This window comes from Sardina pilchardus, chromosome 9 (genome assembly GCF_963854185.1).
Source record: "Sardina pilchardus chromosome 9, fSarPil1.1, whole genome shotgun sequence".
Classification (NCBI taxonomy): Eukaryota; Metazoa; Chordata; class Actinopteri; order Clupeiformes; family Clupeidae; genus Sardina; species Sardina pilchardus.
In genome coordinates, this window is record NC_085002.1 from 62,501 (window position 1) to 75,000 (window position 12,500).

The following is a 12,500-nucleotide window of genomic DNA, read 5'->3' on the forward strand; positions in this document are numbered from 1 at the left end:
CAATTGTCAATATCTGCCCAGCAAAACGAAGTCCTTGCTGACGGTCTCTACCTCCTTCACTGAATAACCACACGATGAAGAGAGGATGACGTTGAGGGCACATGTTCAGAATTTTTTTGGAAAAACCTGGCCATGTTGCTAATTAACCGCTACACAATAACGCTATGACTTGACAACTCATCAGATATCGCACGCAGTAAACAAAAGTAACCAATTTATAGACGTCATGCAGGCTACGGATTGCAGCTTCAGAGTTAGAAAAAAAATATCTATTTTCTCTGATATGTGGCCGCAATTTAGGCTACTTAACTGCGTGATAAAGCTAGAGGAAAGATTCCGAAATTATGCTTTTTTTTTTTTTTTTTTTCTTAATTTGATTAGCCTAGTCAGACACGTTTCTGCGGCACCCCTGAGGAGGCCTCACGGCACCCCAGGGTGCCGCGGCACCCCGGTTGAGAAACACTGGTATAGGCTACCAAGGGCAAGGTGCAATAGATACAAGTTTTTTTTTTTGTCCCTAGTGCAATTACTACACTTAACCAACACAAAATCACTCATGACACTTAAGTGCCACTCATTCATCATACTCATCTCTGGTATCTATTATGGTATAACCTTAATGTAGTGTCTAGTGCTGAGGTTGGTTGTCTGTGAACAATTGTGCTCTATGTTTTGTACTTTGTTATGTGTGTTATGTCTTTTTAACCACTGATGCAAACCAAATTTCCCCTTGTGGGACAATAAATGTCTGAACTGAACTGAACCGAACTGAACTGGACTGAGCCAATCATGAAGCAGCACAGTGGCACGTCTCTGCATGAGTACATGAGTGTGTGTGTGTATGAGTGTGTGTGTGAGCGTGTGTGTGCGTGTATGTGTGTAGGTGAGCGTCTGTATGTGTATGTGTGCGTGTGCATGTGAGTGAGCGTGTGTGTGTCTGAGTGTGTGTGTGTGTGCACCATCGTAAGGTGTGTGTCTCTGCTGGCGGCGCTGGTACAGGTGTGTGTGTGTGTGTGAGCGTGACCGTGTGTGTGTGTGTGTGTGTGTGTGAGCGTGAGCGTGTGTGTGTGTTTGTGTGTGTGAGCGTGTGTGTGTCTGAGCGTGTGTGTGAGCGTGTGTGTGTCTGAGCGTGTGTGTGTGTGAGCGTGAGCGTGTGTGTGTGTGTGTGTGTGTGTGTGAGCGTGAGCGTGTGTGTGTGTTTGTGTGTGTGAGCGTGTGTGTGTCTGAGCGTGTGTGTGTGTGTGTGTGAGCGTGTGTGTGTCTGAGCGTGTGTGTGTGTGTGTGTGTGTACCATCGTAAGGTGTGTGTCTCTGCTGGCGGCGCTGGTACAGGTGTTTGTGTGTGAGCGTGAGCGTGTGTGTGTGTGTGTGTGTGTGTGTGTGTGTGTGAGCGTGTGTGTGTCTGAGCGTGTGTGTGTGTGTGTGTGTGTGTGTGTACCATCGTAAGGTGTGTGTCTCTGCTGGCGGCGCTGGTACAGGTAGCAGCAGGAGCACATGAAACAGCAGACCATGGTGGCCATGATGGCCACAAACAGCAGGATGGACGAAGCAATGCCCGCTATAGTGGTGGGACTGCAGGAGAGAGAGAGAGAGAGAGAGAGAGAGACTATTATTATTATTATTATTATTATTACACACACGTCATGCTCGCTATAGTGGTGGGGCTGCAGGGGAGAGAGAGGGGGGGGGGGAGAGGGAGAGAGAGAGAGAGAGGGAGAGAGAAAGAGAGAAGGAGAGAGAGTTAGAGAGAGAGGGAGAGAGAGAGAGGGACAAAACAAATTCAGGACTGATTAGTATCATGTGATGTGAGGCATTTCTATACACACATATACACACACTACACTACCACCAACTGCACGCTAGCCCAGCTCCTTAACCGCTACACTACACTACTACTACACGCTAGCCCAGCTCCTTAACCGCTACACTACACTACTACTGCACACTAGCCCAGCTCCTTAACCACTACACTACTACTGCACACTAGCCCAGCTCCTTAACCGCTACACTACACTACTACTGCACACTAGCCCAGCTCCTTAACCACTACACTACTACTGCACACTAGCCCAGCTCCTTAACCGCTACACTACACTACTACTGCACACTAGCCCAGCTCCTTAACACTAGAAGCGCCAAGCGCCGGTCATTTGACCGCTGACGCGTATTCCTAGAAGCGCCGTGTGGGTTTGACCTATTAACTCGATTAAATTCCAGGACCCTACGTTCACGACTTTTCCTAAATACGCGTGTTTTGTCACCCAGAATTTTTACATGATCAAAAGCACACCGGTACAAGCTAGTTTTGAGCTATTTTGCGCTCACTTATGTGACAACATGTTGTTTCGCGTTCGGCCATTTTTGTCCAGGCTGCTATTCTCTTTTCTCACAGCAGATGTCGCAAGGATTTCCTGTCAGTCGGGCATGAGAATAATATTTTACCATACAACATATCGTTTATATATGTGCAATATGTATTATATATGTGCTTTATTTTAATAACTATTTTTCATTTACATGGCATAGTCTATGGAGGCGATTTACAGTGGTAAAATGCGAGTTTGTTTTGAAAACGTTGCGACAGGCCTACATGTGTAAAACATATTTTCGTCGTAGCCTATTTATGTACGTAGGGCGCGTATGCCTACGTACATTCATAGTTGTATATCTTATCTTCTATTTGTAGGCTATCTTTTAAAGCTCAGACTAATGTATAAGCATTTTCTTACATATTTGCTGGACTGACTGAGTTACGTCAAGTCAAACACCTATCCTAAAGCAATTGTCGTATAATGTCAAGTGGCGCAGCGTTAACACTCCTGTTTGCAACTCCGGAGACCCGTGTTCACAGCTTGGCAGGAGCGAAATACAAAATCATATATCGATTGAATTTTCTGACCATTTTTCAACGTCGATGAACAATTATTTTTTGTTAATGGTTTTTAATAACAACCTATCTGAAATAAACGGATGAATCACAATATGTTTAGGCCTACCATTAACGAAAAATAATTTCGCCAGCCAATCATTTTCTGCCGCCATCTGACAAACTTTGACTAAGCCAGTTAGACTTTTTGCATCTAAAAATAATTATATCATAGTGACACGCGAAAAAATAAACGATGGCTTAGAAACTAGGCCTGCATGAGATTTTCCCACTGGACACACCACATCAGTATTGTGCTCGTTGCTACGATACACAGGACTCACAGTGAGTTGACGACAAAATGACATGGGGGAAAGAAGCTAACAAAGTAGCCTGATTTTGATCTCACCTTACATAGGCTACTTTCCTAATTCCTACGTAGGGCTACTCAGACTTTTGTTAAATCGTCAGGGCCCGGTTGCACAAACACCAAAACCAAAGATTGATTATATGTACCAAATATTCTGGAACAGATGGATTTACAGGTGATAGGCTATTAGGCTACTGCTGCGACTTCCACCGTTTCCTTTCCAGAGATTGCTGCGCTGTTCACAACGCAATGAACGCATGCAGTCTACATTGAAGTGAAACGTGCAGAACGTTGTCCAAAACAATACAATAACATTGTGTGTCATGAAAACTGTGGCGGCTGCATTAAGGTTTTGGCTGAGCCAGCTAGCCAGCCAACAACTTCATCAGCCAGCCGTTCTCAAAGCAAATGGCTTCGGGGTCTATACATAACTATCCATTGCAGCCTATTTGAAACCGATCATCCCCCCTCCCCCATACACTCGTCTAGGCTAGGCCAGAGCGGTAGATAGCGCTAGGCTACGGACATCACCGAGGCATCATTGAGGACAATTAACTGCCTCCCCACCCCCACCCCTATCTGTCCCCTGCATAGGCCTACTAGGCTGTAGGCTGGCTGTTAACTCGTGGAAGAATGCGCAATGTTTCATCGCATATGCGCGTTTCAGAATGTTCGAATTCGCCAGCGTGCGTGTGTGAATAGAAAAGAATAGAATATAGCCTACTTTATTGATGCCTTGTTCAAAAGGACTTCCGCCAAAAATAGGGTGGGAATCGAACCAGCAATTCTTAGATGCTCAAGCTGAAGCTCTAACCACTGAGCTACAGCGCTGATTACTCTCATGCATGAAAATGTGTATTTCAATCCTGAATCTCGAATTCACATAGAAGTTAGCTTAAATTGTAGAAACGATAGGCCTATAGCTTTTTTTCAGCAGACATCGCAAACATAGCCTACACATTCGCAAAACTGAGAATATCATTCACTCATTATTTTTAAATTATGCTACTTCTCACGCCTATGCCTGCTCAGCATAGCTCTCTCTATCTCCCTCCCTCCGAGGTAGCTAGCCTAGACCCTAAGATGCTTCTCCCTAAATGAATGAAAGTTGTTTTAGAAAGTAGCCACGGTAGCCTGTAAAATGCGGCATGAAATCCTGGCTACTGTGTAATTGAAACCAGACTGTTACGCTCTTTGTTCCAGGTGACCCTGGTCCGATCATTTTCGGCGGCGCGAACATATAGGCTACCTATTAAATGAATAGAAGTGAATTTGGGGAGTGAATTAGAACTAGCCACATTCACTTTTAGAGCATTTTAGTTGAAAGTCAAGTTTGCTTAAGGTTTGTTCAAGAACTCTTCCAAAGTTTTTACCTCAAACAACACAAATCAACACAAATACATGAACAGATAACTCAAACGTGCTGTATGTCATAATGAAACAAACAACCACAGATTATCAACAACACGGTCTGACACGAATGACACATGGCTTAGTGCAAACTGAATTTATGACAAAAGGATTTCATTCGTGCACGAAGCGCCATCTAGCGATCATTATGTGTAAGTAACAGCCTCCCATTCTAAGGACTCAGCGGTCATTTGACCGCCTCGCCGCGCTTTAAGTAGTTCACAACAGCACGGCGCTTCTAGTAGGTCGTCAAAGCGGTCAAATGACCGGGGCGCGGCGCTTCTAGGTATAAGTGGGTCAGAACGGCGCGGCGCTTCTAGTGTTAACCACTACACTACTACTGCACACTAGCCCAGCTCCTTAACCGCTACACTACACTACTACTGCACACTAGCCCAGCTCCTTAACCACTACACTACTACTGCACACTAGCCCAGCTCCTTAACCGCTACGCTACACTACTACTGCACACTAGCCCAGCTCCTTATCCACTACACTACTACTGCACACTAGCCCAGCTCTTTAACCACTACACTACTACTGCACACTAGCTCAGCTCCTTAACTCATCGGCTGCCAGCCATTTTCAGTGCAGAGCGCTCCATACTGCCAGACGTTTTACAGCATTTTGACTGTTTTTCTAAGATCCACCGAACAGTGCGTTTTATGACTATGTAAACACACAAGCTACCAAATGAAAGAGTAGACTCTCTTCTTTCACCATCTTTTTGTGAAAATCAACTTTTTAACATTAGCGTTTCAGTGGTATGTCAACCACGATTGCACGGTTATCTCGTCAGTCTCGTCAAGGTTGCTAGGGACTCTGATGGTCGCTATAGACTCTGAACAGGATGGTAGACTTAGCAAGCTAGCACTAGCAAAGTTGTTGTTAGTCTATATAACAATATCCAATGTAAATGGATCATACCGTTCACAAGTTTTCCATCCTTGATGTAAGAAGTAAGCATATTAATTTGCTGGACCGCGTGCAAACTAGATCCACTGTGGTCAATCTTCAGTGTTTGCTTGCTGCATGCTGCATGCTGTCTCTGCATGTGCACTCTGCAGGCAGATATTAATCATCCAAATGGCACTGCTGCCATCTAGCGGTTCGGATCGCTAGTACAGTCTGTTTACAAGCCTGAAACTCTGCCAGATCGTTCCTAAGCCCACCCATGAGCCCTCCCCATTTGAAAAACGAAATTGACGTCTATAGACGTCAATGGCAGTCAACATATGTGTCTAAATTGACGTTTAAAGACGTCAATGGCAGTGAATGAGTTAACCACTACGCTACCGCCAAATGCACGTTAGCCCAGCTCCTTAACCACTACACTACACACACACACAAGGACCAACTGAGAGAATATCAATCAATAAAGGGGATCAATAAAGTATCTATCTATCTATCTATCTAAGCTGAGGTAGGTGTTTGCTGAGGTCTGAGAGTTCGCGGGCTTCAGCGAGCTGTTAGCTCATGAGATGTTAGCGCACTGGAGATGGACTGAGTCAGCCGGCCTCAGCGAGCCGTTAGCTCATGAGATGTCAGCATTAGCTCATGAGATGTTAGCGTTAGCTCATGAGATGTTAGCGAGCCGTTAGCTCATGAGATGTTAGCGTTAGCTCATGAGATGTTAGCGTTAGCTCATGAGATGTTAGCGTTAGCTCATGAGAGTTAGCGTTAGCTCATGAGATGTTAGCGCACTGGAGATGGACTGAGTTAACGAGCCGTTAGCTCATGAGATGTTAGCGCACTGGAGATGGACTGAGTTAGCGAGCCGTTAGCTCATGAGATGTTAGCGTTAGCTCATGAGATGTTAGCGTTAGCTCATGAGATGTTAGCGTTAGCTCATGAGATGTTAGCGCACTGGAGATGGACTGAGATTAATGAACCACTCGGCTGCTGGCCACAAGTCAATTAGTCATGACTGAGAAACACACACATACACACACACACACACACACACACACACACACACACACACCTAACTACTCATACCACACACATACCTCAATCACAGCACACACACACCACACCTAACTACTCACACCACACACACACACCACACACACAGGGAACTGATTCCACATGGCTGTGTCCTCTGAGCAATGGGCATCAATAAACAAACAACGCACACGGCAAGGTTCCATGACACAAGAAAAGGGAGTGTCTATATGTGTGTGTGTGTGTGTGTGTGTGTGTGGTCTGAGGCAGAGACCTTCATGATAGGTTTCCTGTCCACTGAGGCATGACTGGACAAGTCTGTTAAAGAGTATGTGTGTGTGTGTGTGTGTGTGTGTGTGTGTGTGTGTGAGCACAGTATTTTATTTGAGGAGTCTGCGGCTCCTATGGGATCAAAGTACTCCAGGAGTAGCGTCCTCTCTGTAGCCACAGGGACCCACTGAGGTGTGTGACGCGCCACACACACACACACACACACACACACACACACACACAGCTGTTTATGGAGTCTACACACACTAAGGGGCCAGTTGAGGTGATGGAGCACGGAACAAAAGGTAAAGGATAGATCAGGGGTCGAAGGTCATGGCTCACCTGAACTGGAAGAGCACACACACACACACACACACACACACACGCACCTAAACTGGAAGAGCACACACACACACACACACACACACACACACACACACACAGGGCTCACCTGAATTGAAAGAGCGCGCACACACACATGGCTCACCTGAACTGAAAGAGCACACACACACACACACACACACACACACACACACACACAGGGCTCACCTGAACTGGAAGAGCGCACACACACACACACACACACACACACACACACACACACAGGGCTCACCTGAACTGGAAGAACACACACACACACACACACACACACACACACACACACACACACACACACACACACACACACACACACACACACACACACACACACACACACACACACACACACACACACACTCACCTGAACTGGAAGAGCATGCACCTCTTCTGCTCGCGCTCGGTGATGAGCTTGAAGGGGTCCATGCAGCAGTAGCGGCGGTGGCAGTGCCCGCAGCACGACGTGATCATGGGGCAGTCGAAGCCGTTGTGCCACGTGCCGTTCTTATCCACGTACCACAGGCAGTCCTCATTGGCACTCACTACAGGGGCACACACACACACACACACACACACACACACACACAATGCACAATTGTACACACAAGGCCATCAGTGAAAACCTGGAAATGATGAAAACGATGAAACAATGACAATTCTGCTCTGAAAGGTCTGAAGGGTTAAGGGCAGGGCTCCAGAGTGCCACCAAGCGTAGCGTGTGTGTGTGTGTGTGTGTGTGTGTGTGTATGTGTGTGTGTGTGTGCGTGCAGGGCTCCAGAGTGCGACCGATTTGGCTCAAGCGTGCGCCTGAAAATAATTCTAGGTCGCACTGGTGCGCCTGACGCTGCTCGGGTGAAAGCATATATTTCTTTCACAAGTTGCCATGTAAACGTGGCTAGACTATGCGTGCAACTTTACCAAACTGTATAGAAGTAAACCCTCTCTCCTAGGACCGCTTTCTCTCTCTCTCTCTCTCTCTCTCTCTCTCTCTCTCGTGCGCGCTTAATGAACACCCGCCCCTTGACATGTACATTCACAATCGTGAAATCAATGACGTAGGCCTATAGAAGACGACTAGCGAAATTATAATTTAAATCTGGTTAGCATCATGGCATACTGCACAATTTTTATTAAAACCCTTGCATTCAAGTTGACTGATCATCTCAATGTTTTCCAACTCCAAGACTCAAAAGGGCCTGTCCCAAGGAGAAAAAGTATTGGCCTACCTTGAAACTTAAACACACGTGGGGAAACGGAACAGTCCAACCAGTAGACCATAATAAGCTAGCCAACTAATGCTATGCTACTTTGTTTACAATATTTTGAGGCTTCAAGCCGACAGCTGAATTAAAGAGGCGGAGTTGTAATATGAATAGTCATGAATGTCATGAATATCCGAAATTTCAATAGGCCTACTGTATGTAGAAAGCATAATACAGTGTGTGTATGTGTGTGTGTGTATATTTATATATAATTCTTTATAAAGAATATGCATATTCCTTATAGTGTTTCAAATAAAGACAAGCTTTTTCTACGCCTTATTGTTAAAAAATCATTCACATTATATGAAAGGAGTGCGATAAAAGGTGTCCTTTTGGCGTTAAAAGCGATGCAATGAAAAATGTGGGAGCACCTACATTTTGTGCTGGTGCACCTAAAAAAAAAAAGCTACATGTAGGCGCACCGATGCAACCAACGCAAAAAGTTAGTCTGGAGCCCTGAGTTAAGGGGGTTTGGCTGTAAGGGTGTTCATGTGCAGTGTGTGTGTGTGTGTGTGTGTAAGGTTGCTCATGTGCAGTGTCTGTGTGTGTGCAGTGTGTGTGTGTGTGTGTGTGTGTGTGTGTGTGTGTGTGTGTGTGTGTGTGTGTGTGTGTGTGTGTGTGTGTGTGTGTGTGTAAGGTTGTTCATGTGCAGTGTGTGTGTGTGTGTGTGTGTGTGTGTGTGTGTGTGTAAGGTTGTTCATGTGCAGTGTGTGTGTGTGTGTGTGTGTGTGTGTGTGTGTAAGGTTGTTCATGTGCAGTGTGTGTGTGTGTGTGTGTGTGTGTGTGTGTAAGGTTGTTCCTGTGCACTTGAGATGATTTCAGTTTAATATTTCACCGTCCAGTTAAGACTTGTTCATCCTGTAAGCTGCAGCGTAAACACAAGCACAGCGGCAGCCCAGACGCATTCAAATGACACTCAGAGAGTGTGTGTGTGTGTGTGTGTGTGTGTGTGTGAGAGAGAGAGAGAGAGAGAGAGAGAGGGAGAGTATGTGTGTGTGGGAGAGAGTGAGTGTGTGTGTGTCTGTGTGTGGGAGAGAGAGAGAGAGAGAGTGTGTGTGTGTGTGTGTGTGTGTGTGTAAGGTGATTACTATCCTTCTCTAAGACCCTAATGTTATTGTGCCAGAGGGCCTTGGGTTGAGAGTAAAACCCCAGCAGACATCACCAGTCACAACAACCAATCAAAACACCCCATCAAACAGCCAATCAAAACACCCCATCCAACAGCCAATCAAAACACCCCATCAAACAGGAAACGCCAAAGTCAACAAGTGCAGCGCTCCTCTGAAGAGCGCCGTTCGGCCAACATGCAGGATGAGCCACCTGCTCTCTCACACACACACACACACACACACACACACACACACACACACACACACACACAGCCTCTGATGGGGTAAAGAAGGGGGCTACTACAGGTTAACACACACACACACAGCCTCCGATGGGGTAAAGATGGGGGCTAATAGAGTAAACAATGTTAACACACACACACACAGCCTCTGATGGGGTAAAGTAAAGGAGGCTACCACAGGTTAACACACACACACACACACACACACAGAGCTTCTGATGGGGTAAAGTAAAAGAGGCTACTATAGGTTAACACACACACACACACAGCCTCTGATGGGGTAAAGTAAAAGAGGCTACTATAGGTTAACACACACACACACACACACACACACACACACACAGAGCCTCTGATGGGGTAAAGTAAAAGAGGCTACTATAGGTTAACACACACACACACACACACACACACAGAGAGAGCCTCTGATGGGGTAAAGTAAAAGAGGCTACTATAGGTTAACACACACACACACACACACACACACACACACAGAGAGCCTCTGATGGGGTAAAGTAAAAGAGGCTACTACAGGTTAACACACACACACACACACACACACACACACACACACACACACACACAGCCTCTGATGGGGTAAAGTAAAAGAGGCTACTACAGGTTAACACACTAACTTGCTTTCCGCTGCAGTTCTGGTGGACGCTAACTATTTTAAAGACACAAATGTAATATTCCACCAGATGAGGATACGCCACATGAACACACGGCGCGATGACACGAACAGAAGGCCGTCTGGAGACTTCACGACAATCATTACAGCAACCACGGAACATAGGCTACATGTATTTAATTCAATAAACGTAAGATGGGAACGTGGTAGCTAACATGTCTTATTCTAAGGCACTCGCTGCTATAGCCTGTCTATCTGATATGGCCATCATGGTGCTGGAGACAACACGTCCCGCATCACCAGACCTAAGCATTCCCTAAGAAGCTGCGTGTTAGTCTGTATTGTGATAAACACAACTAGGTTACTTATCTGTTGAACTCAATTGCCTCGTCCAAGATGCGCCAGTTTCGTTAGTTTTCGCCTATTTATGTTTTAGCTTGTTGTCACATTCTATTCAATATCATATTCTCATATAGCCTTATATAGAACAAGGGCTCTTTTACAGCCGCTTTCTACACGAGAGAGCCTACAACATGAATCATTAAGTCTGAAACAGCAGGTGCACCCGCTCTACAGGAGGCTATAAATTTCCTCCGTTATGAGCCGCGGTACAACGCACCATATGTCACAGTTAATGCAGGGGAAAGGCTGCTTTCACGTGCGTAATGTTGTCGCGGTTGTTCCCGCGGCCTGTGACGGTCTGACACCATCTTACCCACCCGGCCAAGAGCACAGGACCAGCGAGAGGACCGACAGCACCACTGCGGCCAGCGACATCTTGGAAGCGATCCGATGTCCTGACGAATGAAATGGCGATCAGCGCGGAAAGTGGCGGCTGGAACTCAGTGCTCCGGTAATAGGCCTATGAAATGCGCCGTCTCGAAGAGCATGCTTGGGCAGCGGAGGAGCGCTCGCTCAGTTCGTGATCCACATGAAATGTGATGAGTGTCGGATGATACACGGGCAGTGACGCGGCAGCCTCTCGCGGCGTTAAAGGAGACGAGCACGAAGCGGCGCGGCGCGGCGCGCGCATCACCGGAATTTGCTAATTTCAACCGGAGCCCGTCATTCTTCTTCACTCCGCGTGTGCTGCTCGTAATCCAAGCCAAGGGGATGTCAGGTCTCTCTTTCTCTCTCTCTGTGTGTGTGTGTGTGTGTGTGTGTGTGTGTGTGTGTGTGTGTGTTTATTTGGTCAGCTGCCAAAATGTGCGACAGTGCCGCTTAGTAGGTTAGGCTATAGCCTAGGTCTACTGTCAATAAAATAAAAGCAAAAATGAAAAAGTAGGCTATGGAAACACATCTGTTTATATTTTAGAGCTAGCTAGGCCTACTTCAAAACATTGCAATTCTAATATCAATCTCCGCACGGTGTGACCACGGTTACGTTTCAGAAGGCGCCATCTGGCACCATTAGCACATACAGTGCCCTGCACAAGTATTGGAACACACACACACACACACACACACACACACACACACACACACACACACACACACACACACACACACACACACACACACACACACACGCTTAAAGTTAAATATAAAATCAACTTCAACCACATCAGGGTCTCATTGGAACACATGCTTAAAGTTAAATATAAAATCAACTTCAACCACATACAGTGCCCTCCAAAAGTATTGGAACACACACACACACACACACACACCACCCACACACCACACACACACACACACACACGCTTAAAGTTAAATATAAAATCAACTTCAACCACATCATGGTCTTATTGGAACGGACCACCTCTGCTGTGGGCTTGTGTGACTGGTGCCCCAGTCATGCGTCCCATGGTGGCTACTGACCACACCTGTGCTGGTGCTGACTACCCTCCACCATGCCTTAGTTATGCTGCTTTAGCATAGCGCTGTCATGGACTTCTCATGTGTCATGCCAACTTCTTCTCCCCTCACCCTCTGTCTCTCTCAACTCTCCCTCCTTCCCTCTCTCCTTGTCCTGTCATTCAACTCCCTCTACTTCCCTCTACCCCTCTGCCTTTTCCCTCT

At 46.3% G+C, this 12,500-nt stretch overlaps 1 protein-coding gene across 1 annotated transcript in view; it reads right to left on the minus strand.

Annotated features, from left to right (window-relative positions):
• shisa4 (shisa family member 4) overlaps positions 1-11,539 on the minus strand; it is a 15,133-nt gene extending 3,594 nt beyond the window's left edge. The window contains exons 1-3 of the mRNA XM_062545160.1: positions 11,198-11,539; positions 7,602-7,779; positions 1,438-1,571 (exon numbers count right to left, since the gene is read on the minus strand). Of these exons, the coding sequence (XP_062401144.1) occupies positions 1,438-1,571; positions 7,602-7,779; positions 11,198-11,255 (370 nt within the window). The 5' untranslated portion in view covers positions 11,256-11,539. The remainder of the gene's footprint in view (positions 1-1,437; positions 1,572-7,601; positions 7,780-11,197) is intronic.
• Between the last annotated feature and the right edge of the window lie 961 nt (positions 11,540-12,500).